Source organism: Drosophila subpulchrella, chromosome 3L (genome assembly GCF_014743375.2).
Source record: "Drosophila subpulchrella strain 33 F10 #4 breed RU33 chromosome 3L, RU_Dsub_v1.1 Primary Assembly, whole genome shotgun sequence".
Lineage (NCBI taxonomy): Eukaryota > Metazoa > Arthropoda > Insecta > Diptera > Drosophilidae > Drosophila > Drosophila subpulchrella.
Window position 1 is genome coordinate 16,475,633 of NC_050612.1, and position 25,899 is coordinate 16,501,531.

A 25,899-nucleotide genomic window follows, 5' to 3' on the forward strand; every position below is an offset into this window, starting at 1 on the left:
CATGGCTCCGGAGAGCAGGTTCCGTAAAAATAAATATTTTCCGCCAGAGAACACGGAATAAATACTCGCAGCGTGTGTGACCACCAGTGACAAAAAAACGCCAGTCCAAAAGTGAAACCAACTGAAAAGCTTTCGGATCTCGTAGTCGTCGCAGGTTTAGTCGGCATTAGTCGCGCGCGGTACGGCACGGCAAACGATCCACGATCGACGACACATCGACTGAAACCACAACGACGACGCATGGACGGATCAGCGGACTCCGTGCGCGATTTTCATTCACTTTTCACCCAACTTCTCGCTCAGTTCTCCGATATACACCGATACATACACCTATAGAGATATATAGTAGTACTAACAACCCGACCAGTAATAAACGAGCCGACCGCCCAGCGGTCTCCCAACTGCCCAGCGGTTCGGTAGTCCAGCAGTTCACCACCAGTCCAACGGCGGCAGTTAGAAGGAAAACTCATCATTATCCGTAATAAACGTTAAAGATAACGTCCGTCCCCCTCTCCTGTTATTAAGCCGAAAACGTCGCCTTGTCACGTAATGCCCGTTCAATTTAATTTCATAATTAATTTTTTGGAATACATCGTACTGGGGTAAAAGTGCTGGTGCTGTCGCCATTTCTCGTGATTTTTTGGCAAGTAAGGAATATGAAAAGTGGCCGAGTGTGTGTTAAATTAAATCACCGCATTATAAATAACTTGGGAAATTTTTAAATCTAAAGAAGATATATACACAAGCGAGTATATCTGTGGACGCGCCAAGTAATCGAAGCGACAAAAAACATACGCAAAGTTCGAAAAAACGCGACAGAGTGCGGGACAGTGTGTGTGTTTGCCAAATGTCACTTGTGTGTGCGTCACTGAAGATAAACCACGAGCACATAAAAAATAAAACGCACACACATTGGCCAAACGACATAAAAATATATAATATTCTATTTATTTACGCGGGTGTCTTGTAGCCAAAAAGTAAATCCTAGCCAGCAAAAGCCACAAAATGGAGTCGAAACGCTCGAAAAAAGGACGCAAATCTCGGCCAGCACAGGATGAGAATCCCACTCAGCAGCAGCCACATCATCATCATCCCTGGGACGAAGGTAGGCCCATCGAGAAGTCCACTTGCAACCACACATCGCAATGCCCCACAAATTAGCCGCGCATTACGCATACGCCGTGTGGGCGGTGTGTCGCATCGCATCGCCTGTAATGACAGTCGTTGACGAATATAGCACAAGTTGTATTCTATGGGGCTTGGAAATGGGCAAACTAACTCATGTACATGGTGTGCACATGTGCTGGGGACCAAGAACATTACTTATGATTGCCTGCCAAGTTGAACGGCGGCCAAAAACTATGACAAGTTCTCTGTTTTGGCGCCGCAGCGGGTAAGCGGTCCCCCAATTATACCCTCGTATGCACAAGCCGACTCCAAAGTTCCCATACCCATAGCTAAAGGCATACCTAGAGACCCAGTCCAACGGAAATCGGCAATCAAATGCAATGGCCCACTAATATCCCACAATTGCCTGGCCATTGGGGTAGTACTAAAACGCGGGCTAGATCAACTTGACATACAGAAATCAGGGAAGTCACTGAACCTAAAGGCTTTCACTTAAATGGTGATTGAATTTAATTTTTTAAAGATTTAAATGCGCTTCTAAATGTTAAAAGATTATTAAACATAAAATATAATAATATGTAACTCAATAAATAATTTACTTGAAAACAGAACCAATCAATAAAATTCAGAATAATAACTATTAATATAATAATAAAAATCATTTGCCTTGGCCTAAAAATTATTATTTAAATTTTGAATACACTATAGAAATTGAAAATATTAAATTGTCTTATTAAAAAGTGTAAATGGTAAATTCATTAATATCAATTTCCTGAAACATTAGGCACGCTTTTCAAAGGTTTTTTTTTTAAATTTAAATAAGTAATATTTTCCAGAACACATTTTTCTTTAGAAAACATTTCCAAATATTCAGAAAATATATTGTATCTAGTAAAAATATTGCCCTTGATATGGGAAAAAATTTCTAGGTTTCTTGATTAACAAAAAAATGTATTTGAAAAAGCTTTTAAGTCTTCCAAATGTTTTTCCATTTCAAAATCATAGGCATTTATATATTAGCCCAGAAATCTTGACCTTCGCAAGAGCATATGAAATTCTGCATTGGGAAAACAGAACATTTCCCACAAGTTTACTTATGGATTTCGGAATCTTGTGAACTGGCATTCAGATAAACAGACCAGATGAGACTAAAACCCATCAACTGGCTCCGTGTTAGCGGCATCTTCTATTTGCCAAGCACAATGGGCGTGGAACTGGCCATGTGAATTGACAAACCGGTTATACGCCACCCCATCCAACTCGTCTGGGCTTTTCAGTGGAGTACCGCTAGCCGTTGCATCGATCATGATTAAAATTAGCCGGGGAACGAACGTGATCTAGGGGCACTTTTCCGCTATTCTGAAAATGAAAAAGCAGCCCAACAAATTCCGTGCTTATTGCCAAACAATAAAAGCTAACAAAAACCGTTTGTATTCCCGTTTCCAGACGGCCAGACACAAGAGCTGGGTTCTTATCATGTTGCAGTGCCCTGATTGCCACTTGAGGGGAATTTGTTATGGGTAATTAAAAGAGCAAAGCGGCCAAGTTCAAGATCCCTGCAGTGGAGACTGCTGCACACTGGGATCAGAGCACGTAGACCGTTCTGCAAACGTCAAATGCGTCATATGATGGGGTACTAAACATATGGTTTCGCTATCTTATCGGGTTTATAGAAACAATTGAGGACCGACTTTATCTATTTAACAACCTCCCTGATAACTAAAAGATTTGTTGCGTAATTACTGGTAGCTATTTATGACGAAGAAACCTTTGTTCTTTAAGTTTTTGGGAAACTCCTTAGCTATCTGTATACCTATATACTGAACAACGAAACTGGGATTATTTAATATAATATAATAAGGGGTTTACGATCACAGTTTTCTTAAAATAAGACTATAAGGTGTAGTATGTAAAGTTCCTTGTTAAGTAAAAGGGTTTCTTTCTACATTCATATTTCATCGAGCCTTTAGACATCACTTAATTAGGAAGTCAGCTGCTATTCCTAGCAGGCACCTTAATGGTTGTTATAATAGATTCATAAATCAATAAGCTCTTACCCCTTCAATTTGATATTGCAGCTACTTTTGTATAATATACTGATAAATCGTGTTGTGGAGAAACCATAGGTAAATTCCAGTTAGGTCGCAAGTGCTAAAATGTTCAACTCAAAATGTCAGAGAAAACTTCTCATTCTCATAACCATAATCCACGGAACATTTCGCCTATTGATTAGCATAGCGAAGAAACCTGGTGATTCAGAGTAGGTGAAAATTGCCGGTAATTGGAATGGGGAACTGGTCTTTGATGAGTTGGAGGAGTAAGAAAGAGCCAGATAATGGTAGTTTGATTGATTTCTAATTAGCAGCAAATCGCATCCCATCACATGACCAGCAGACTAACATCGAATTATAAAACAAACTTTGACCTAATTGCAGGCCCTTCAGCAAAGAGTTCCCAACCAAATAGAGCCATCTCCAGCACGGGTACAGCACTGACCCGATTCCTGACCTGTATGGCACCCGTGATTGGTAAAAGATTTTCTCCCCACCAGTCCCATTTCTTTTGGTCTCTTTCATTCACAAAGAGATCTAGAGATTTTCTCTGGCAACATGTTGCCCAAATTTTTGTGTATTGTTTACATTGTCTCGGAACAACCGATGGTCTATGGTCTGCATCTCATCATTTTCATCAGTATCAGTTATATGTTCTATTCGAGGCCCATCGGAATCGTACTCACTTTTGTGGCCACTTGTCCGTACTTTCATTATTTATGAGTGGTGCTCGTGCCGTCTTTGTGCTTGTGTTTGTGTTGTGGCAAAAGTTAAGGAACTTTTTCCTATAAGTTAAGTACATAGTCTGTGCCGTGATTTCTTCAACCCATCCAACTGTCTGTCATGTGGGCTACCCATACGTATACGCTATGTTCTGCGGCTGTTTGATTTGATTGGATTTCTGCTCCGTCGCTTTCGTTCCTCGTCGTTGTCGGTTTATTTTTATTTCAGTTTGGAACTAATCGTCAATATGAAGGAAAGCCAAAATGTATGTATTGCCAGAGTGTTCGCCCTGAACTATATTTTTAGGAACCTACATAAATAATTCAGTATCTGGCCAGTCAAGGTCAGAAACCGAAAGCTTCTGCGTGGGCCGTTGGCCTGGGCATTAAAGTGCAATAAAAATATGGAAAATTGCTGCGGCCAACTAAGAGTGGAAATCAATTAGGTTCGGCAATTTCCGTTTCAGTTATGCCCATTTACATTCGCTTGGAATAATTAAGCCGTCCAATGAACTCGGAATTCTGCAATTGTGTCACCAGAATTTATTTTCACAACAAGCCAAAATTGCCCAAGCAAACGAAACACACAGAAAATTTAGCCGGGACGGCGACCTGAATCCGCATAACGCATACGCAACGTGTGCCAGTTTCTCAACATTTTCGCTCATTCATTAGAATTCACTCAGCGCTGGCTAGAGATATTTCTTCCAAGAGGTACAGATAATTCCAAACGAAGATCTAGGGTTTAGGTAAAAAGGTTTCTAAAGTGATGTTTTTACATTGGGTTTATAAAATGAGATTGGTATTATTTTATGTATTATTTAATTTAAAATATAAGAATCCACAAAAACTATCTATTACATTATTTAAGAAAAAGCGAAACATTTTTAAGCCAATGATAAAATTTTTTAATACTCTGAAACACAAATATGTTCTTTTTATTTTATTTTAATATTTTTTATCATCTTTACCTATTTAAAATATTAAAAAACCTTATTTAGCTTTCAAATTATTATATCTTCTATTCATAAAAATAATATACTCGAGGAAGTTCATTATTTTGAAAATGCAAAAGTTTATTCACTCACAAGAAAATTTAAGATAAGACCTAATAAAATTATTTACAAATCTGATAGCTCATAATATTGAATTTTTTCATTTATTTAAAATTAAAGAGCTCTAATAATCTGGAAAATCATTGTTTTAAAATATTTTAGGGAACTGTAGATAGGTATTACCATTTCCTAAAGACGAGGGACTTTGGTGCATACTGTTCACCAATAAAGTGTAGGACTAATGAATTGATTGGCCCAGAGTTCTGGCTAGGACCAATTGGTAGAGCACTCATTAATAAGTTGGCATGTCTTGGCGGCCCTTCAGTGCGTTACGCTTAAATGATTCTAAATATAGTGGAGAGCGCCCGGTCGCGATGACGACCTTGGGCGTTTGACGTCGCCACATTCGCATGCAACCAGTGGCGAAAGTGCAACACGCCGGTGGATCCCATGGAGGAGGATGAGCACGAGGAGGAGGCGGTGTCCCCCGGTCTCCTCTCTCGCATTTCAATCAGCATTTCACGTTTAGCGATTCGAGAGCAACGTCAAAGCTTCAACGTCAGCGACAAGTTCGCTGCCGACGGCGCTGCCCCAACTTTTTGCTAGTTTTGTTTGCAGCGTTGGTTTTTTTACTTGCTAGTATTCAAAACGCGATTAGACGTCGAACATGTGAGGCTCAAGCGACGCCCACAGACACTAGCTACTCTTTTCTTTTCGGTTTTTTTTTTAGTTTCCCAATTTTATATTTTGTTTCTAACAAACTAACTTAACCAATGATACTAGGTCAAAGTTCCTACGACTATGGTTTACATTTTCCTCAGTGTGGCTGGTAATTATGGTGAGTGAGCCGGCAATCATTTAATTGATTTGCATGTTACGCAACTCGTCGGTGGCGAAGGTTCAGAGTTCGGTAATAAATTGACAAAAAAGTGTAATGGCCAAACGTAATGGTTCCTAGGTTCGACTATACCTATTAATAGAGTTGATGTACTCGCACGCGCATTACGTATACGCCGTGTTTCACCGCTGCCTTTACTCCGATTCTCTCCCTCCAAATTTCCCGGCTCTTTATCTGACTGCTCAGAACATTTTTGTGTAAAGTTCAACGGCGACAGTGTTCATGAACTTGTCCGTGATTCAGATTCGGGCTGATTTCCATCGGAGGCCTTCCCCAGTGAAGGAGGCGAATGCTCCCGGAGGCAGTTGTCAATGTGCATTTATGTATGAAAAGTTGATTTTGATTTTGAGGAAAAGCCTCGAACCGAATTCACTCAACTGCGAACAGAGGCTGTCCATGTAAAGCAAGTCGAGCCAAGGCAGTTACGCTCGAATTGTTATGGTGAATCCATCCACACGTGGATGTTTGAGCAAGAGAAAAACAAATGCGAAATGAAATAGAGGGGGAAATCCGTCCAGATGACTGAGTGTTGAAAGATCAAAAGGTATATTCAGGTATCATAACACAAAGAATTATTTAGAGATAGAGACATCTAGAGTGAAGAGATTTAAAATACCGTGAGAAATGAATACCTATTAAAAAATACATTTACTTTAAAATACATACTTTATTATTTAAGAAGAATATTAGTTTGATCTTTGATCATCTTCGTTCTCTAAAAATGTCATCATAATTGAACTTTGATCATACTTCTATTTAAGACCTTACAGTTCATGTATATTTTGCATCATTTTCCTATAATTACCCATTTAAACCCTTGCCAGATTTGTATAATTTTTAACATGATGTCACACACGAAAGGAAAACAACTTTGAGAGCCAAGATTCTTACCTCATTTAACCCCATAGGGGGAAAAGATTTGAGCGATTTGTCATGATATGGCAAATTGAGTTATAATGAATGAAATTTGCACTGTAGATGATTGGATTTTTTGGCGTATTCCTCCATATCGATAAAGCTCTTAAGGCGCAGGCAAAAACCAGAAAGGCGTAACGGAAGGCGAATTTTTGTTTTGTACAAACAATTAAGTTTCGTGGGCTTGTAATTTTTGATGTGATTACGTTAGACCCCACAACATACCAATATGAACTACAGACACAGACATAAACATATGTGTGTCTATATAGCAACGATAAGCAAACAGTAATTGTTGAATGTAAAAACACAACGTTGAATTGGGCTCATGAATGTACAACGAAATTTACATTTGGTTTTTGTGGGTTGTTTTTTGTTTTTCTGGTTGCTCTAGGTGCTCTTGTTTATCCGCGGTGTGCTAAATTAACCATAATATGTGTGTAAAAACTGCAAATTGTTTACGACTGGTTGTGTGTGCAACTATACGAAAACTAAAACAAAAAGCCAGAAAAGCAGAAAAAATCAGAAAAGCACGAGAGAACGTGCAAGCATAAGTATAAGTATTTTGAAAGCAAAACAGTTGAGCGCAATGCGAAGGAAAATTAGTCTCTCTACAATTTTTCTTTCTGTTTTTTTTTTTGGGGGGCTTTGGTTTGCGAAAAATCCGTTTGGACGGGCCAGTTGGCCCCGGACAATTTGAATGCACGGCTCGTGTACCCGCGAATTGCGCTGATATCCGAGAGATTTGTGAGCAAAAACCACCGAAAAACCAAACCCCCAATTCGATTGATTTTTATTTTCGAAAATAAAAGGCAGCCGATAACGAATAGCCCAACGAGAAAAACGACAAGGAATCAGTAAATCAGCAAGGAATCGAAATATATGCATATATATTTACTACTTGATCAATTGTGGTAAAGGAACCCATTTTGCATTATACATTTTCGTATTTTTTTGTATTTCGTAATTGCAGCTTTCGATGTCGAAATAGAGAATATATTTTTTAAGAGAATGTTTATGTGTATTTTGTCTCATTTCTCATCGAGTTGCGACTTATGTAATTATGTCTCGTCTAGTGTCCGCCGTTTGCGCTTATTTTTAGCACCTGTTGATGGTATACAGTGTAAACAGCTCACTTACTCACTTTTTACCTTTTGGAAATCCACCTCCCCCCCACCCAACTGTAGTGTCGCTACCTGGAGCTGGAACTGGCCCCACTGAGCAGCCGACCATACTCCTGATCAACGGCATCGCCAGCGATTCCCAGCTAGAGGAAAGGGAGTCCAAGGCAGCCGCCTTGAAGTTGGCCCTCGATAACAACTACATCGAGGCCCCGCAGCCGCATACAGTGCCCACCACTCCGGGTGGCTCCCATCTCCTGGACTTCGAGTCCCATCTCATCGAGAGCATCGCGGACGAGGCCAGTGGCGTGGGCATACGGGAACTCACCCCCTTCGAGCAGGAACTGCAGCAGGGCACCTCCAAGGTAGACACCAATGACTCGGAACCCGTCATCGAGGTAGAACCAGCCGGGGCCAAGACCAAACAGCCCGTGGAAACTTCACCGCCGGCCCATCAAATCGCCGAGGTCGACGAGACGGCCACTCCGTCGGAGGAAGTGCGTCGCACCGCCGAGCAGCTGGTGGATGAGATCGAACAGGAGCTGATCCAGGCCCTCAGCCGGGATGTAGACGAGGCGCAGCGGGTGCACAGAGATCAGGTTCAGCGGGATCGCGAGGAGTTCAGCTCGCTCACCCAGCAGGTCGAGGTGCAGCTAAATGAGCTGACCGGCATCCTGAAGAACAAGCCCCAGGCGGAGATTGTCTTGGAACTGCCGGTTGAGACGGAGGAGGAGCAAAAGCCCAAGCCAATAGTTGCCGCTGCCAATGAACTGAAGCTCGTGGAGGTACCCACTCCGAAAACCGAAGCCGAGGAGCAGGAACGCCAGGAGTTCATCGACTCACTGCCCCAGATCGAACAGAATCGTTTGCAGGGAGGCAGTGGATCAGAGGAGACGGATGCCCAAAGACTGTCGGCGGACTGCAAGAGGGAGTACTACCAGTCCCTGAAGAAGTACCTCCTGCACAGCAGCCAGGAGAAGCCCCCAGTGCCCCTTCAAACATATCGCTGGGAGGATCTAAAGCGAGCCAAGGAACGGGTGAGTCAAACGATATAAGATAACAATTAACCAGAATAGAACTTTTTTTTGCATATTAGTTGATATTCCCCCAATGTTAGAGAGTCAATATAATATTTCAAACTATTTCTGAACGAAATACCCAATCTTATTAGTAGAAAATATTATTTTTTTATAACAGTACCGTTATCTCTCCAAAGATAGAAAGTTTTGGTAATACGATTTTCAAGCAACACAAAGTTTTATAAGTAAAGATACTATTCCCGATCATCAATATTATTTCCCCCAATATGTGTCAGATTTTATATTAGTTATTTAAAATCTTTAAAAAGGAATGCTATATTATCTTAAAGATCTTACTATTCGTAGACAGAAGCAAACCCTAATTATAAATTACTATAGCACAAAATGTGACACCTGGTGAGGGAATTATGAACTTGAAAACTAAGGCCATTGTAAAATGATTTTCCGAATATAATTCTTGTGTTTGTTCGTCATTTCATGAAATATGTAGCATTACTCACTCAAAATAATTTTAGAAAAAACGATATAAGTAATTATACATTTGAGGTTTCGAAACATTTTGTGCTTTTGTTTTTCCTAAATAATCATCCCCAATCAAAATAATAAAATAATCGAATTATGTTTTGCTTTTACTTTGAATAGTGCCAAAAATGTTTAGGTAATGGTCTACCTTAAGTATAAATTCTTTTGTAATATAGATTGGCTCTAAATTCTTCTGATAAATATAATTTCAAATTCTTTTCTTTTTTTATTGCTTCTTCATAGGGTGGCTATCCCTGGACCCATCTGTACAAACGCCCACTTGGACCCGACGAGCAGCCGGAGATTGTGCTGCTCTTGCGAAAGTCCCAAGAACTGCGCTTCAAATCCGAATCCCCCAAGTCCCTGAAGAAGGTGCGCTACGACGAGCAGGTGCTGGTTAAGGAGACCGAGCGCTACATCCAGGACCTTTCCGAGGACGAGGCGGTAGCCACCACCACCGACGACAGCAGCGAGGAGTCGTCCGACTCGGAGACCGAGTCTGAACGGGATCAGCACAACGAGGACGCCCTGAGCGAGTGCATCTCCTGTGTTTCCGACTCCGTGCTGGCGGTTGGTGGCCACGCCCGACCACGTAAGACGAATCGTCTGGCCCACATCCGTGACCTGATCCGGCGCAGGCGCAGCGGTCGCAGCCACGAGGACGCCCAGTCACTGCCCGGAAACTCGGCGAATCCCAGTCGACAGAGCAGCGTTCACGAACTCGCCCCGCCGCCGGGATCCTTAATCCCGAACACCGAGAAGCCTTCCAAGAGCAGCAAACCCAAGCAGGGATTCGACATCATGAAGAAGCTGAAGAGCCTAGCGGAGCGCCAGAAAAAGCGGCTAAACATCAAGAGGATCACCTTGAAAAAGGAGGAGAAAATTGTGCTCGGCGAGCAGCAGAAGATCATGAAGCTGAAGGCCTCGCCAAAGTCGGATCGCGGCGAAATCCCCCATTTCATCGAGAAGCAGGACTCTGACGAAATCCTGGAGCTGGTGGAATACGATGAGTCGCCCTGCCGCAAGCGCACCAAGGAGGAGCTGCTGGAGGATCAGCCCAGTGGCAGTGGCAGCGGAAGAGTGCCCGAGCCCGAGGAGATCATCGAGCTGCCAGTGGTCAAGACTGAGACAGAGGCTCCCACATTGGAGGTGACCGAACCAGAAGCCGAGGCAGAGGAAAAGCTGGAAAACAAAGAGGAAACCGAGGAGGATCCGCCAAAGAAAACACCTCGCGTTCGGCGGGAGCATGTTTACGAAGAGATTGGCCAGGCTGGAGCTCAGGAACTGGCGGAGCAGCCCATCCTGGAGCTGGAATCTCTCAAGAAGTCCCTAACGCGTCAGGACAATCTCGCCATCGATGAGATCGAGGCGGCCAAGTCAGTGCCTCTGGATCGCATGGGCAGCAGTGAGGAGGAGCAGGTGACTGCCGGCAGGCCAGGCGCTCTGTTTGCTCCCATCTCCTCCATAGACTCAACCTCGTCGGATGAGGAGCGTGCCCGCCTGGCGCAACTTTCACCCGTTGTCGAGGAGAGCGATGAGCCCATGGAGGTCAGTCCAGATCTGCGTCCTTCCCTCAAGAAGGAGGCCTCGCCAGCGCCCTCGGACAAGAAGGTGACTTTCTCCCACATCGAGGACGAAGCAGAACCGCATCGCGAGGATGTGGAGCTCCCCGAGGATGTCCTGGAGGCGGCCACCAATGCGGCCAGGTGGAAAAGCGAAAGGTAAGTGGGAGAAAGACTCCAAATGTGGGGTGGGGGGGGTGGCACAAATAGAACACCGCTTTCCCAGCTTGACACTAACACTCAGCACAACCCCAAACCGGCTGCTGTTGCTCTAACCATCTTGCAGAGGCTCTAACCTAATTGACTTGCTCATGAAATTGTTACTAACCCTGTTGCCGGGAGCTGGAGGTGGAGCTGGAGCTGCGGGCGGAGGCAGAGGGCGCCGCCGGCTCACTAAGCACCACCGTGCCCGTGCTCCACGGTACCAAGACCACCACTACACCACCGACACAAACACCCCTGGTACACCACTACCCACCACCACCAACCAACACAATCCCAGCACGTGGCGCATCTGGTTCAAGCGATCCGCCTCCTGGACGCTCTGCTGCTGCTGCAGTGCCGGCACTACCAATAAGTTTTGGTAACGGGCGAAAGGTGGCCTGAAATGATTTAGACCTAAGGTAAGACCTCCTCGGGGGTACAGTGATAGTCGGTTATCAGATGCTTTAGTTAGAAGTTGGAACTTTCGTTTTGAATATAGAGTTTTAGAGCATTTTGACATGGTTAAAATGTGTCACAAGAAGAGAGTACAACATATACATAAATGGCTTAAAACCTACCTAAGTGAAATTAAGTAACTTTACCTTCTTCTACTTATAAAAAGAAGGATCAAAGAAATAATAATTCGCTTCGGTTACTAAATATTTCATTCCGAACCGAATTCTTGACTAGGGTCCTTAAGAGTCTCTTTTAATAAAATTTATATTTAAATTAAATTTGTTAAAAGGTACTGAATAAATTAAAATTTTGTAATGTTCCACTGTTAAGAAACAAATCTAATTTCTAAACTTTAAATTGCATTAATAGAATTTACAATTAAAGGACTTCAAGTTTCTTTTAACCGATACTTACTGTCCCCACTGCACTCTTCCTACTACAATGTGTGCGTCCCCTTCACTCCTCCATCGGTGTTGGTTAAATAAATATGTGTGTACATGTAAATGTGCGGGGACTTGGGTGGATTTGTGGTGGGAACGGAACACGGGGTGGACTCATTGACTCCATGATCATCTGACAACTACTCCCAAAGGTCACGCCACGTCCGCTTCCTGAGGACGAATTCCAACAAGTAATTGCATGGATAGGCCAGAAACGAGAAACGATGCTTGTCGGGCGAACATCAAACGCCAAATTGAAGAGTATATTTAGCGCGCTAAAGGTCGACGAATGACAAGAAGATTTCCGGCAGGCAGAGCAAAGGCCCCCAAAAATAGAACGATAAAGTGCAGGCCGAGCGACTAATTGTTACTCCTCCTTCTTGTTCATCTCCCCATTATCCTACGCCCCACCTTCTCGGTCAGCCCAGTCCCCAACAAACTCACCACGATCGCAATTATGAGCAGGCAAGTAGTTTTGTCGCCACAACCAACACAATCACACATGGCTAATCCGTGTCGCGACTATGTGTGTTTTTGCTAATTTTAAAGAAAAACATTTTCATCTTTCGAACAAGAAAAAAGAATTCGGTCGAACAAATTTGTGTCGCGCAAATGGCGAAAAGCTCTCTTATTATTCAGTCCTGGCCGAAAATCGCAACGATGTGGACGCGCTCGCGCACGCACAAACAAGCACGTATACATAACGGGACCCGAACACCATCTCAGATGCGAGCGACAGGGACAGCGATATAGCGTTATTCCAAAGCCCGTTATCGATAAATGGCAATTAAACACTCGATTAAATAACCAATTCGAACGATTGCAACACCCAGCATAAAATAGAGCGAAATTCTTGGGGCCCGCAAGAATTTCGAATTCGGGGCAAAAAATAAATTCAATGTCTGCTACTGGTGGTGCTTAAAAATAGCCACCGACTACGACGACGATCACACAACGAAAACGAACAAAAGCACTGAAATTGCCGAGAAACGGAGGAGGAGGAGGAGTAGAGGAGAAGGAGGCACTACGTCCGGGGACAGTGAGCAAGTAATAGTTTGGTGGCCATGTTGAACTCCCGACGTTCCGCCTCTGTGGGCGCCCTGCCCGCCGAGAAGCGCCACTTTGTGTCCCGCCAGGAGAGCGCCAGTGGAGCCTCCTTGGACGTCCGCTGCGCCTGCCAGTACTTCATGTGCGAGTCCCTGCTCCCGGAGCGAGTGAATCCCGTGGACTCGCGTCCTGGCTCACGGCTGAGCGGCCATGCCGAGGAGCAGTACCCACCTGGCCATCTCAATCTGCTGCGTGATGATCTGTCCACCCACAGCTTCGAAGTGGTGAGTCATGCAGATGTGGCGCCCTCGGTGGACCTGAGCTTCATGGAGCGTTATCCCGAGCTGGAGCAGACAGCACGCTCGCGGGGATTGGTGGTGCGCAGCATCTCGGATGCCACGGAACCAGAACAGATGTCTGGCCCCCATCAGGGAGGAGGACCCTTTGTGGCCGGTCGAAGGCGTCAGTTGTCCATGGGTGGACTATCCTCCGGCAGCATGGGCCGCTTTCCTGATACCCTCTCCATGCGAAGTGGCCCCTCCCTGCGCCGCATCTCGGCCGGAAACTCTAAGACGGATCTCTACTGTGCGGACATCAACATACCCAGTGGAGCACCTGGAGGAGGAGGGCGTCGTTCGGCCAGCACCAGCCGTCGGGCATCCAATGCCGATCTCTTTTTTCAGGCCAGCATTGTGCCGGGTTCGCTGCAGCCACCGCAGCTTAATCTCATACCGGCCACAGCTACTCCGGGATTAATGGACCAACCACCGCTTTTCCCTTCCCACCAAGCCTCCCCTGCTCCTTCGCAGCAGGACTTCCGGATTGCCAAGCCGCCGCTCTCCACCGACTATATGCGTCCCAGCGATGCCAACAAGGAGAACCAGTTTTCGGGCGATATGCTGCCTCAGAATCGACCCATCGATGTGTCCCGATTTGGTGGCGATGCAGTGCGGCCCTCCTTCCTTGTGGAATCCGATTTCCAGCAGTTGCAATCGCCCTATCAACCCACAGTAACACCCATTGATCCTTTGGCCGAGACAGTGGCTGAGTTGGAGCAAATCGCCCAGGAGCACAGCATCGTGCGAATCAGGGACAACATTCAAGCGGAGACCAGACGACCACCTTCCATTGGAGGGGATCTCAGCGCAGTGCCCCTAAAAGTGGGTGAACTGACTGAAATCAAGATCGTCCATGATATACCAGTGGTGGATATAGATCAGTTGGTGCGGGAAGAGGAGGAGAAGGCTGCGGAGCATCGCAGCCGGAGCCCAAGACCTTCGCCTCGGAGGCCAAAGTCACCGCCTGTAATGGCCACTCTTCAGATGCCCTCCAGTCGGACAACTAGTCCATCGCCGGCGGAACCATCATTGCAACAAGCTGGCCAACAAATCCTCAAGCGCCAGCACACTCCTGAGAGGCAACTCTCGCCGGAAAGGACTTCCCAATGGTTACCGCAGCAACAAAACGTACTTGTGACCAGCACTGCTACTCCTGCTCCTACTCCCACTGCCATCAACCTGCAGGACGCATCGCCAGAAGTCAAGAGTTCATATACCTCGCGGTTTAAATCCATGTTTGGCGCCAAGGAGCCGCGCCAAAGATCACCCTCCCCTGCTCCACGGCGTTCTCGCACACCCAGTCCAAAGTTGGCCAGACAGGAGAAATCCCCATCGCCGGTGAAACTGCTATCCGTGTTTTCGCGCAGCAAACCACAGGCCATGTCGGTGGTAACCACCTCCTCGGCGGGAGTTAAGGGAAAAGAGACGGAACCTCTGGCGGTTCGAGTAACCGAAACGTTCTCCTTGAAGGTTGATGACATGGATCAGTACTGTGCCCGTCCAGCAAAGCCACCGGCTCCACCGCCGAGTGCCCAGACCATGTACAGCAGTCGTGAGGACTTTGCCGCCTCCGAGAGGGCGTCGGTGGACATAAGTGAGGCCTTTGCACCCGTGGTGGTGTCCGCTGTGCCCCGCGGAGGAAGCGTGAGTGTGAGCATGAGCGGCGGAAGTTTCATGGCAGGCAACAGGAACCTTTACTCCAGCGAGATCGAGATGCCGGATCCGGGCCACGGACATAGGGACTCCGCCAGCAGGGATATTTCGTTGGGGGGCAGTCGACCACTCATCTCGGTGCCCATTCAGATATCCGGAAGTGGCAGCCATGTCTATCGACCCCTCCAACACCATCGTGCTCCCTCCGAGCAGCGGGGCTTCGGTGTCCAGCGGAAGACCTCGTTCCGGGAACCGCGCACCCAGTCGCACGACCGCAACTCCCATTTGGGCCGATCCCAGGAGCAGCTCTTCGGGGCGGCCCGCATGACAAAGACGGTTAGTTTCCATTTTGACGAACGCAAATCGCGCCTCGCGGATTTCGAGTCCAACTCGCCCCTGAACCAAAAGCAATTAGAACACAGAGACTTTCTCGAACGGACCTATTTCACTCGGTAAGCCATCGCCACCTTTTCTGTCCCTGATCCCGAGCCCCCGACCTCGACACTCAAGCAGCAGCAGGCCTTCTATAACCAACCGCTTCTACACTACATGTTCCATGTTGTAAATATCAATCCTCAGCCCTATGCACCCGATCCAAAGCGTGTCCACATGGATCACCCCAAGATGCTTTTATAATCGTACAAATTCTTTAGAATAGAAAAGTTACATGGTTTTCCACAGAACACATTTATTAGTAATGGTTTGTGCTTATAATGCATACAAAAAAACATAATTATGGGCCGATTTCTCGAGTCGCAGTTAGGCTCTGGTTATTAGAATAATTAACATTTCTTGGCATCCTGAACTTTTTCCAAACATTTTAGTAAAGCCACATGTTAAACATGTGTTAATAAGAGTGTGTATTAAAAATATATCATATATGTACAAATTTACCCTATTTAATAACATTAATAGAATTTAATGACATCAACTTGCAAGTTCATGTCAATACATTTGATCATTGCGAACTCTATATTTTTTGAATCGGGAAAGAAACGAAAAATGGGTGTGATAAAATGAACAAGAAAAGCAATTTGAAAGGTAAATGGTAATAGAGAACATTTGTCTAGGTGTAATTCGATCCATCCCGAGATATGCACTCCACACACAATGAAGCATTTCACTTGTAAATTCCTCAAACTTATCTAGAAAACCCTTCTTAATTTTCCAGTGATCATGAATACGAGCCCGTGGGCGTGACGCCGGCGCACGAATCCTCGCCAGCACTTAGCCCCCAAAGCGAACTGCAGTTGCCCATGGAGATCGATGCCCCGCTCAGTTCAGGCGGCACCACGCCACGCACCGAATCTCGCACCGACTACGAAATCCACACCAGTCAGGTGGACTCGAGCGCCCTGGAGGAGCTGCCATTGCAGCCGGAGAACCGTCGCAAGGGCTTCATGGCCTCGGCCCAGGATCGCACCAAGAAAATGCAGGATGGCATCCGTCTGCAGGCTGGAAAATTGCGCACCCGTCTCCAAACCAAGCCGAAGCCGAAACCCGTTTCAGGAAGTCCCAAGGCAAAGGCCAAGGATCGTAGGCGCTTCAAGGCTCCCGAGTTCTCCAAGATCAAGATGCCCGAGATTAAGAGACCAGACATGTCCAAGCTGAAGGATCTAAAGCGACCAGAGTTCACCAAGTTCAACAAGCCGGACATGTCCAAGTTCAAGTTTCCGGAGAAGTTCTCCACCCTAAAGCTGCGTCGCAGCAAGAGTTTCAAGGAGAATGAGGGCGAAGTGGTGTCCGATGAGACACCAGAAGGCACCGGAGCCACTGCATCCCCCACACAATCCCAGCCAACGCCCAAGAAGAAGTTCGAGTTCAACTTTGGCACCTATCCACGAGCCTTCCGCAAAAAGCAGCCAGTGGAGGAGCCAATTCCTGTGGCCACGGAGTCATCGTTGGGAACAGAAGGCCTGAGTGTGATCCCCAGCACGGAGACGCAACCATCGCAGACCTCGACCAGTTCACCTCAAGGAGATCGTGGACCCGGACCAGTTCGATCCCGCTGGGCTGATAAGTTCTCAGATGTGAGTTACAACGACAGCGAGGGATCACGGTATCGGCGATATGGCAGCGAACTAGAGAGCTTCGATCGGGAATCCTCCCTGGAACGTCGCATGAAGGAGGATTTAGAGGGCACCGAGGACACGGCCAGTGAGGCCCAGCCTCAGCCGGAGATGGGCATTCTGGGCGTAGTGGCGGATAGCAAACAGTTTGCCGAATTCGACGAAGAGAACCGTGCCATCCACGAGATCTCGAGCAAGAGATCCAGGGAGTTCAAGCGCCGGCCCATGGTGCACCAGGATTCGGATCTGCGCTCAGAGGACAGCAGAGATGCCGAAGGCTGGACGGAGAAGGATATTCAGAAGAACAAGCTGCTCCGAAAAGCAGAATTGGAGGCCGAGGCTGGCTTCTACAAGTTCCACGACCGGCAGGATGCTCAATCCACAGCTAGTTCGGGCAAAAAGGTGGTCATGGAGCCCATCGATGATGACGAGTTCTTCCTGCGCAAGCGCGGCATTTCCGAGGATAACATCCAGTTGCGCCAGTACATCAGTGAGGCCATCCGCGAGGGTTACGACATGCCCAACGCCTTGAAGCACGTGGGCTATTCCGCCGAACAGGTTCCGGCGGAATACGGTGACTACGATGTGCCGCCGGCGAAGCCACGTCGCCTGCATCGCAACTACCAGCCGGAGTTTGACTCCCAGGAGTTCCAGCGTAGTGATTACGGCGACGATCTCTCCATGTCACAAAATGGCAGTGAGTTTACTCCAAAGCGACCACTTCGCAAAGCACGCAGTCGCAGCAAGTACTCCATTGAGGGCAGCCAGGATATACCCCAGGATGGGGGAAGCAGCATCCAGTACTTCGAGGACGACGAGGATTACCTTCGACCTCCGGTCAGGGATCAACCGGTTACGGAGTCCGAGCAGGCACTCAATAACCTCGATCTCGGCGGCAAGGCAGCGGCGATGATTCAGGAGGAGCTGGAGCAGGAGCGACAGAAGCCCCGTCCGCAGGCACCGAGGCGCCAGAAGAAACGCACAAGGGACGACGCATCCGTCGACAAGGATGCGGACTCCTTTATCAACGGCTTCGGTGGTAGATCAGTATCGAACACCTTTTTGCAGCCACACGAAGATGTGAGTATTACTTTTAAGCTTTAAGGGCAAATTTCTCAATGTCTAGTTAAATTTTTCATAAAGATTTAATTGCCATTTCGGAAAAATATAGTTTTAGGGTTTATATCTGACTTAGAATTTGTCTTAAATTAACTTTCTCTGACACATAACCAACTATAACTTTAACATGGCATTGAAAAATTGACCCTTAGTGATTATAGCTACGTTTTAAACTCATGTTATTAAGAAACCATTAGATACTGTTTACTATAACTATTTTTCGTTTCCAGGTAATTGTTTATCGCACTGAACACGAATATCGTCACATACCGCTAGCCACGCCGGATAGATTCACGGACGGCACATCGGCGCGCACGCAGCGTTCCGAGGACGACCGCACCTCGCGTGGTGCCGACTCCCTGATCCTGGACGGGCACATAAAGTACAGACCCGAGCTGGAGGACAACGAGAATGTGGGGCCACGGACCAAGAGCGACGAGAAGTTCGTCATCGAGATGCTGGAGAGCGATGGGTAAGTAGGAGCCCCCCGTTGCCGCACAATAGAATGCCAGGAGTTGCTTTCTTGCCCGCTTTCAGCTACGCGGTGGTCCGCAAAGAGCCACTCCCGAAGCCCACACCACCTGCCCGCAGGAAGAAGTTCACCCGGTCGCCGGGCGAACGGTTCGCCACGTTGCCCAGCATCCGTGGCTCTCGGGGGTCGCCGCCACCGGCTCGACCACCACCGCCACAGCAGTACGTGCCCACAGAGGACTCCCCGATGGTGCCACGGCGCAGATCCGCGGCCAGTCTGGACGAGATTCCCCTGATGATCAAGTCGAAGTAAGAGTATAGCCTCTTGAGCTTTGACCACTTGATTTGTTTTTTTCGTTTTTTTTGGTTGCCGTTAACTTGTTTCGAATGCAATTCTGTTAAGTTTTTATTTAATATTCCTTTGTTGTTAAGTTTTAGACTAGGCTAGGCTAAGCCACTAATCCGATCCCCCCGAGACACGCACTCCACACACAATAAAGCAGTTCACCACACAGACACTGACTCTTCTTGCCTTTGCCTTTGGCTTTTTGCTCAGTTTCGTTTTGCCCAACTCAATCCCATGACTCTATCTAATCCTCCTTAAACCTTAAACCTTTTCCCTAGCTACGAGAAGGAGCAGCAGCAGAAACAGCAGCCGGAGGAGGAGGATGACTACGAGGAGCCGGGTGCCCTGGATCGCAACAATCTGCAGTCGGGCGCGGTCATCAACAAGATGAAGTTCCGCCCGCTGCCGCCGCCACCGCGTCCTCCGCGCGAGAAGCGATCCACGAGAGCGGGAAGCCAGCCTTTGGAGAGTTACGAGGACAGCGAACGGCTGGCCAGTTCCAGCCAGGCGGATAGCTACGACCAGGGTGAGTTCGAGGTGGAGGTGTCCACGCAGACGGATCCTTTGCCCGATGACTTTGTGTGCGAGGAGTTCGAGATCACGGAGGACATGAAGATCATAGAACCGCGACGCTCCAATGGTTCGGGTAACAAAACTCTCGAGGATCTTTTGCGCAGCGTGGAGGCAGCTCAGCAGCAGGCGGACGAGGTGGACGGAGCCCGAGTTCTCTCCGAAGACGAGCAGCTGGCCAAGGGTCTGCAGAGATTCCGGGACGCCAATCAGCGCAGCATGTCCGAGCGATCTCGGGCTTCCTCTCAAGCGGATCGCTCCAAGTCGCTGAGTCGCCCGCAGACTCCATCGTCGGCGGTGATCATCGAGCGACGTGTGCCCACGCCTAGTCTCATAACTGGCGAGGATGATGCCACGGTGCAGGCTTCGCTGATTGTGAGACCCATCAGTGCCGCCGATTTGATAGATGACGATCTGCGCCGCGAGGAGGAGGAACTGCGTCGCGAGGGCTTGCTCTCGGACAGCTCGGTGCAGAGTAAATCCGATGTGGAGGATGAACACGGCGAGGTGGCCTTGAGTGACTATGCCGCCAGCTCGGCGGATTTGGATGCGGCGGTGGAGCAACTGCAGCAGGCTCAGCTGGAGAGCGATTTCGAGAGCCGACTGGAGGATGATGAAGTGGAGCGCACGCTCAGGGACAGCGAGTACGAAGAGGAGAAATATTCGGAGCATGAAGAAGAACAAGAAATAGCGCAACTGAAGAAGGCTATGGAAAAAGAGCTACAGGAAGCCTTGGAAAAGAAGCTGTCTGACTACCGCCAGAAGGATGAGGATCTTGAGCAAGAACAAGAGCAGGAGCAGACCTTCTCGGAAGAGGAACTGGCTGCCTCTGAGATCGATTACCACCAATCCGAGGAAGAGCAGGCCACCTCCGAGGTGGATTACCACGATTCCGAGGATGAGCATCCGTTGTCCGAGGGAGAACAGCCTCTTTCCGAGGAGGAGCACACCCTCTCCGACACGGAACAGCCCCCGTCTGAGTCCGGACTCCCGGCTGTTGAGGAACCAATCCAGAAATCCACCGCTAGCGAACCCACCGAGGCCGAAGTGGAGCTTAAGTTTGTTGCCACTTTGCCCACAGAACCCGCTTTTGGAGACCAGGCGGAGGAGGAATTGACGGAGGCACCTTTGCCACCACCACGCCGCAAGTCCACCACCGCCATTGAACCCATTGCCACCACTGTGCTGACCATTGCTGAGCAGTCCAGCCGCGAGCTTACTCCCGTTCAAACAGTGCAATCCCCGCCAGAACCACAGTTCCCCAGTCACTTGGCGGAACTGGAGGTGGAACGATTGCGAGTCCATGCCCTGCAGGCTGGCCAGATCCAAGTGTCCCAGCTACATGGCAGTCAGATCAAAGCCGACGATTTGGAGTGCAAATCCGGGCATTTGGTGGTGCAAAATATCGAACTGCCGCCTGGATTCATTGACGACATTGTGGAGCGGGTGCGGGAACAGCGTCCTTCCCTTCTGACCACTGAAACCCAGACCAGTCGGCAGGCCAGCAGCGAACCAGCCTCCTCTGAGAAGGAGCTGCCTGTGAAGCCACCACGTCATAGCAAGACCACCGAGCAATCGATACCGATCGCGAATCTGGATGAGCAGACCCAGACGGAAGCGGGTCTGTTGCCACTGCCTCCACCACCGGCGGCCTATCCCAGTGTCGAGTACCTCCAGTCGCTGGCTCCACTGGCCTTCTACAATCTCCAGCGCAGCGCGGAGGCGGAGCAGGCGGAGGCCTTAACACCATCCGAGCGAAAGGCACCACACAAGTGTCGCCGTCGTCATGTCCAGGAGCACATCGAACCCGAATCGGGCTCCGAGTTGGAGGAACAGCTGGTGGAGCGACCACGATCGCGATCACGCCGCTCTCGCACCCGAAGTGCCACCCAGCCCTTGGAGGAGGATTACGACGAGGATCAGCCCAAGACGGTGGTCCAGGCTGGCCGGCAGTTCATCTCCGCCTGCAGTCTGGAACTCGTGAACATCATCAACCAGCTGACTTACTACGTTCGCGGCGAAGCAGTGGAGCCACAGCAGGCGCCACGTAACGTATCCGCACTAATGGTCCTCTTCATCCTAATTACCTTCGGAGTGCTGGTATTCCTGCTTACCGGGAGACAGGTGCACACACACCATTGGGATTACTTTAATCCGCCCGGAAACGAGCACGGCCGGCAGACGTGAGGGGCTGTGGGGGGTCCCATCCTGGTTTTGCTATCCTTTGGGGCGGTTTTGCATTTTGGAGCATCGAATCTGGCCAAGCATCTTGGCGGGGAGGAGAAACGAATTTAAACGCGGCCAGGTGTCCGCTCGAAACTTGAAGGCCTTAATGATACTAACGAGAAATTACTTTAGGAAAGGTGCGCCGTGCATTGGGGGCGGCGATGGACGAGATGGGCAATGGGCAAGGGGCGTGCCCGTGCTACTAGTCACACAAAACAATCGAAACCAGAATCCCAGTTCAGTGATCCATCATCAGACACATACCGACATCTAACTTGTACTAACCAGAGAAACATAGAGGGAACATTTTTCAACATTGTCTACCAACGATATAGAGATCTATATGAAATCAGCAGAGCAACAGAAGCAACGACCATGTATTAACTATGTACTTAGACGTTTTCAGTTTCATGCCAAGGAGGAGCGAGGACCACTAATCCAATAAACACTAATTTTGTTTGCTCATTTTTCTACCACATAAGGCAAAACGAGAGATTCAATTGTTGAACAAATTGTTGTTTAATTTAGATCAAAATGTAGGAATTAATATACAAAACATACACTCTTTTTCATTGAATTCATTTGAACGTTATAATTTGAAATGCGAGTACTTAGCCAGAAAGTGAACATATATACATAAATATATAGAAGCGTATTTTCAATAAAGCAAAATAATATAAAATAATCGGAAATGTCTTTCATTGCCAATGTGTAAGAGGAGAGCTAAATGTATAAACTAAATATTCAAGATATGGGATCCTTACAACAAGAAATCCTCATCGTATTGGACCATCTCGCGGTGGTCCTTATGGCTGCCCTTTTGGGACTTGCTTGCAGCTAAAAGGTGAAATATTTGGGGTGTGATTGCTGGTTTATAGCATAAAGTTTAAGCACTTACCAATGGAGGACCAGACTGCGGACGAGGAGGCATCGTTGATCGGCTCAATTTGGGGTTGACGTCTAGCCAGCTGCACCTGCAAATTGATGCCATTCACATTCTTGCCATGCATTTCCGCAATTGCCCGATCTGCGGACTCGGGCTTGGCGAAAGATACAAAGCCGCGACTGGAAAGAAGTTGAAGGCGTGGTTAGAACTAGGTTGATAGTAATAGTCTCTACTTCCTTAATTATCACATGTGCAGGAGTACATAAATAAGGTAGATCACACAGTTTATGGCACATTCTTTCTTATAAAGAAGGAATAAACTAAATATGGTCTATCATGTGAGCTAAAATACCTTCTAATATCCTTACCTCTTCTCAATCTCCATTGAAACGTTGACAATAGTGCCGTAGTCGTTGAAGGTCTTCTTCAGAAAATCCTCGGTGACCTTGTTGCCGGACACGAAGATAGTGTTTCCGGCCCGAGGTTTCTCCGGCTGGGCCGTGTCCATGGGCACCTTCTCGGGCATGCCACGCTCCTCGCGATCCCGCTCGGTGGCAAAGTGCTGGTAGAGATTCTGGCGTCGCGGCTCCTCCTTGATGATCTCGCTGATGATCGTCTCCTGGGCCACGTCGTTCTGGGTGGACGAGAAGGGCTGGTAGGAGGCGACACTGGTCTCCGAGGTGGATCGCTTGGCCCTCTCCTGGCCCTTGGGCCGTTTAAAGGAGGTCTGATCCTGTTTGGTCTGCTTCTGGATGGCGGGAATGGCTCCGCTTTTGATCAGTTTCCTGGCAACCTCGCGGGCATCCCGCGCATCCGTGGGACGCTTTAGGGTCAGCGAGCTCTCCGGCTCCGGCTTGGGCGCCTTGTGCGCCTGCAGGGCCTTTTTCTAATGAATTATAAAACATTTAAACAAAGACACATAGTTTTTTAGTGTTTTTTCTCACCTTCTTCTTCAGTTTTTGGTACTTGGCCTGCAGCATTTGCTCCTCCTCGGTTAAATTGCTGGGGAAGTGTATGTAAACCATTTCGGGCAAGGTTTAATACTACTTCAGCGAACAACAAGTAATTTCGCACTAGGAAATGATTTTATTTTTCAATATTTTGTTTATTTTTGCGGCTGCTGTTGTTGATAATATACCGTCCACCTGTAAAAATAAAATACCTACTTTAATTTTTCAAAAATACCGAAAAGATGTCTTTAGCAAGGCTGCAAACGCCACATTGAAAAATACCACCTGAATTGTTTTCAGTCTAGGGCCCTACTAATTTGTGCTTCACAACACTGTCCGAAATGCAACCCTACAACGCCATGTTCCCTCTGTGCTGTCAAAAAAATTCTTTCCTTCTCTTTCTTTCCGGTTAGCGTCATGGTAAGAATCGACGAAGGTTTCTGCAGTTCGGTTGAAAAATGTGAAAATTAAGCGGTCCCAGGGACCCGAGATGACTTAAGTCTGGCGGCCAAGCGAACGGGTCAGTGCGTTGAACGTGTGCAAAGAGAAAACAAATCAGAGACCATGAAATCCCGTGTGGAATCCGACTTTCCAATAATTCACGTGGTGGACGAGACACCAACACAAGCAACGCGCTGGCCATGCAGCACCTGAAATTAACAATTTCGAGCCACTTCTAATGGGCATTTCTCTGCTTGCAGCCTTTCGAGAGATTCGTACAAACTGGTCGCATTGCCAAGGCCTCCGCAGGTCCCCTTAAGGGGCGCCTGGTGGCCATCGTCGACGTCATCGACCAAAACAGAGTAAGTGCATCATTTCCGGAGGAGAAGGGAGGAGTTCCAGCAACAAATCGCCGAATGTCGAGCTCTTGCACATGATGATAATTTGTCTTCTTGATAGGAAGTGCCAACTGACACATAAATGAAGCTAGTTTAACCCACTGAAAGCAAGCAAGCAGGCATGGCATTTGTTGCTGTGTCGCCCTTAACCTTTAATGTATGGAACACCCCAACTAATGCCTGGTTTTCGTTGCTCTACAGGTTCTGGTCGATGGTCCTCTGACCGGCGTGCCGCGTCAGGAATACAGATTGAACAATCTGCATCTGACCAAGTACCGCATCAAGTTCCCCTACACCGCGCCCACGCGCATCGTGCGCAAGGCCTGGACAGAGAGCGACCTGAAGGCCCAGTGGAAGGTCAGCCCCTGGTCCGTCAAGGCACAGAACATCTGCAAGGTATGTACGGAGTCCAGGAGCAGAAGTTCTAGTTGTAGGAGAGATGGAGGCCTAGGCAGAGAAGGAAATGTTCACTATTATCTGAAATTTCACATAGTAGCATCAAAGATAGTCTTTCAAATAACTCTTATCTGTGAAGTATCATCGTAGTACACTATTAATGTATTTGTGTAGTCGCGTCTTATTTGTTTGTATGATTTTTTTTATTTTACTACCTGAAAAGACACGTGTAACGTGTATCAAGCTATCAAATGTTTAAAAGACAAGGGTGTTTAACACCATTTTTGTAGTAATTTGAATGTAAATATTTATTTATGTTTCTTTTTTTTTGAAGTCAGTGAAGATGACACAAATGTGGACTACTTTAATTAAGGTTACTTCTTGTGATAACGATACCATAGTCTTCTCTGCATAGTTGCTTACCTCCTTGAACTGCACATGATGATAGTTGAAAGTTCTTGATAGGAATTGCCGGCTGACACATAAATGAAGCCAATATTATTTTATCTGATTACAATGCTAGCTAGTTATATTGCGAATACTACTGCAATAAAGGTACTAATCCACAATGTATTCCCTTGCAGCGCTCCTCGTTGAACGACTTTGACCGCTTCAAGCTGCGTTATGCCAAGCGCCAGCGCAACAAGCTGCTGACCATCGCCTTCAACACACTGAAGAAGCGCACCAAGGCTGACGGCACTCCCCGCATCCTGAAGAAGGATCGTCGCGAGCGTCTGCGTGCCGAGAAGGCCAAGGGTGGCAAGAAGGCCGCGGCCAAGAAGTAAAAACACTACCTTTAACGAAAGTAACTGCTTGATGAACATCCACTACCATGGAAAAAATAAAAGAAAGTGTTATTTTTAGGAAAAACACAC

At 47.5% G+C, this 25,899-nt stretch overlaps 3 protein-coding genes across 10 annotated transcripts; 2 read left to right on the forward strand and 1 right to left on the reverse strand.

The window, feature by feature from the left end:
• Window positions 1-175: 175 nt before the first annotated feature.
• On the forward strand, window positions 176-22,638 carry LOC119555591 (trichohyalin). 8 transcript variants are annotated; one of them, XM_037867074.1, is made up of 8 exons: window positions 971-1,105; window positions 3,564-3,656; window positions 7,957-8,927; window positions 9,696-11,173; window positions 16,324-18,301; window positions 18,571-18,812; window positions 18,878-19,120; window positions 19,436-22,638. In XM_037867074.1, the coding sequence occupies exons 1-8, from the start codon at window positions 1,006-1,008 to the stop codon at window positions 21,912-21,914; spliced, it is 7,584 nt and encodes a 2,527-aa protein (XP_037723002.1). In that variant the 5' UTR covers window positions 971-1,005; the 3' UTR covers window positions 21,915-22,638. The 8 variants fall into 8 exon arrangements, with proteins under 8 accessions (XP_037723008.1, XP_037723004.1, XP_037723002.1 ...); XM_037867076.1 differs by lacking the exon at window positions 3,564-3,656 and having other exon boundaries at window positions 177-1,105; XM_037867079.1 differs by lacking the exon at window positions 18,878-19,120.
• LOC119555593 (negative elongation factor E) lies at window positions 22,454-23,998 on the reverse strand. The gene is made up of 4 exons (XM_037867084.1): window positions 23,784-23,998; window positions 23,208-23,725; window positions 22,852-23,018; window positions 22,454-22,790 (listed from the first exon to the last, which is right to left on the reverse strand). Exons 1-4 carry the CDS (start codon window positions 23,862-23,864, stop codon window positions 22,714-22,716), a joined length of 843 nt encoding a protein of 280 aa, XP_037723012.1. The 5' UTR covers window positions 23,865-23,998; the 3' UTR covers window positions 22,454-22,713.
• LOC119555425 (60S ribosomal protein L14) lies at window positions 23,920-25,888 on the forward strand. The gene is made up of 5 exons (XM_037866791.1): window positions 23,920-23,961; window positions 24,090-24,209; window positions 24,491-24,592; window positions 24,830-25,024; window positions 25,609-25,888. The coding sequence occupies exons 1-5, from the start codon at window positions 23,920-23,922 to the stop codon at window positions 25,807-25,809; spliced, it is 660 nt and encodes a 219-aa protein (XP_037722719.1). The 3' UTR covers window positions 25,810-25,888.
• Window positions 25,889-25,899: the final 11 nt, after the last annotated feature.

Bases quoted from the DNA above. Each gene is read 5' to 3' on its own strand.
- LOC119555425 (XM_037866791.1), top strand. From the start codon at position 23,920: ATGATTTTATTTTTCAATATTTTGTTTATTTTTGCGGCTGCT. The intron at 24,210-24,490 runs GTAAGAATCGAC...CTCTGCTTGCAG, and splicing joins TCTTTCCGGTTAGCGTCATG to CCTTTCGAGAGATTCGTACA. The intron at 24,593-24,829 runs GTAAGTGCATCA...GTTGCTCTACAG, and splicing joins ACGTCATCGACCAAAACAGA to GTTCTGGTCGATGGTCCTCT.
- LOC119555593 (XM_037867084.1), bottom strand. From the start codon at position 23,864: ATGGTTTACATACACTTCCCCAGCAATTTAACCGAGGAGGAGCAAATG. The intron at 23,019-23,207 runs GTAAGGATATTA...ACTTCTTTCCAG, and splicing joins TCAATGGAGATTGAGAAGAG to TCGCGGCTTTGTATCTTTCG. The intron at 22,791-22,851 runs GTAAGTGCTTAA...TTCACCTTTTAG, and splicing joins CGCAGTCTGGTCCTCCATTG to CTGCAAGCAAGTCCCAAAAG.
- LOC119555591 (XM_037867074.1), top strand. From the start codon at position 1,006: ATGGAGTCGAAACGCTCGAAAAAAGGACGCAAATCTCGGCCAGCACAG. The intron at 11,174-16,323 runs GTAAGTGGGAGA...TTAATTTTCCAG, and splicing joins GCCAGGTGGAAAAGCGAAAG to TGATCATGAATACGAGCCCG. The intron at 18,813-18,877 runs GTAAGTAGGAGC...GCCCGCTTTCAG, and splicing joins GAGATGCTGGAGAGCGATGG to CTACGCGGTGGTCCGCAAAG.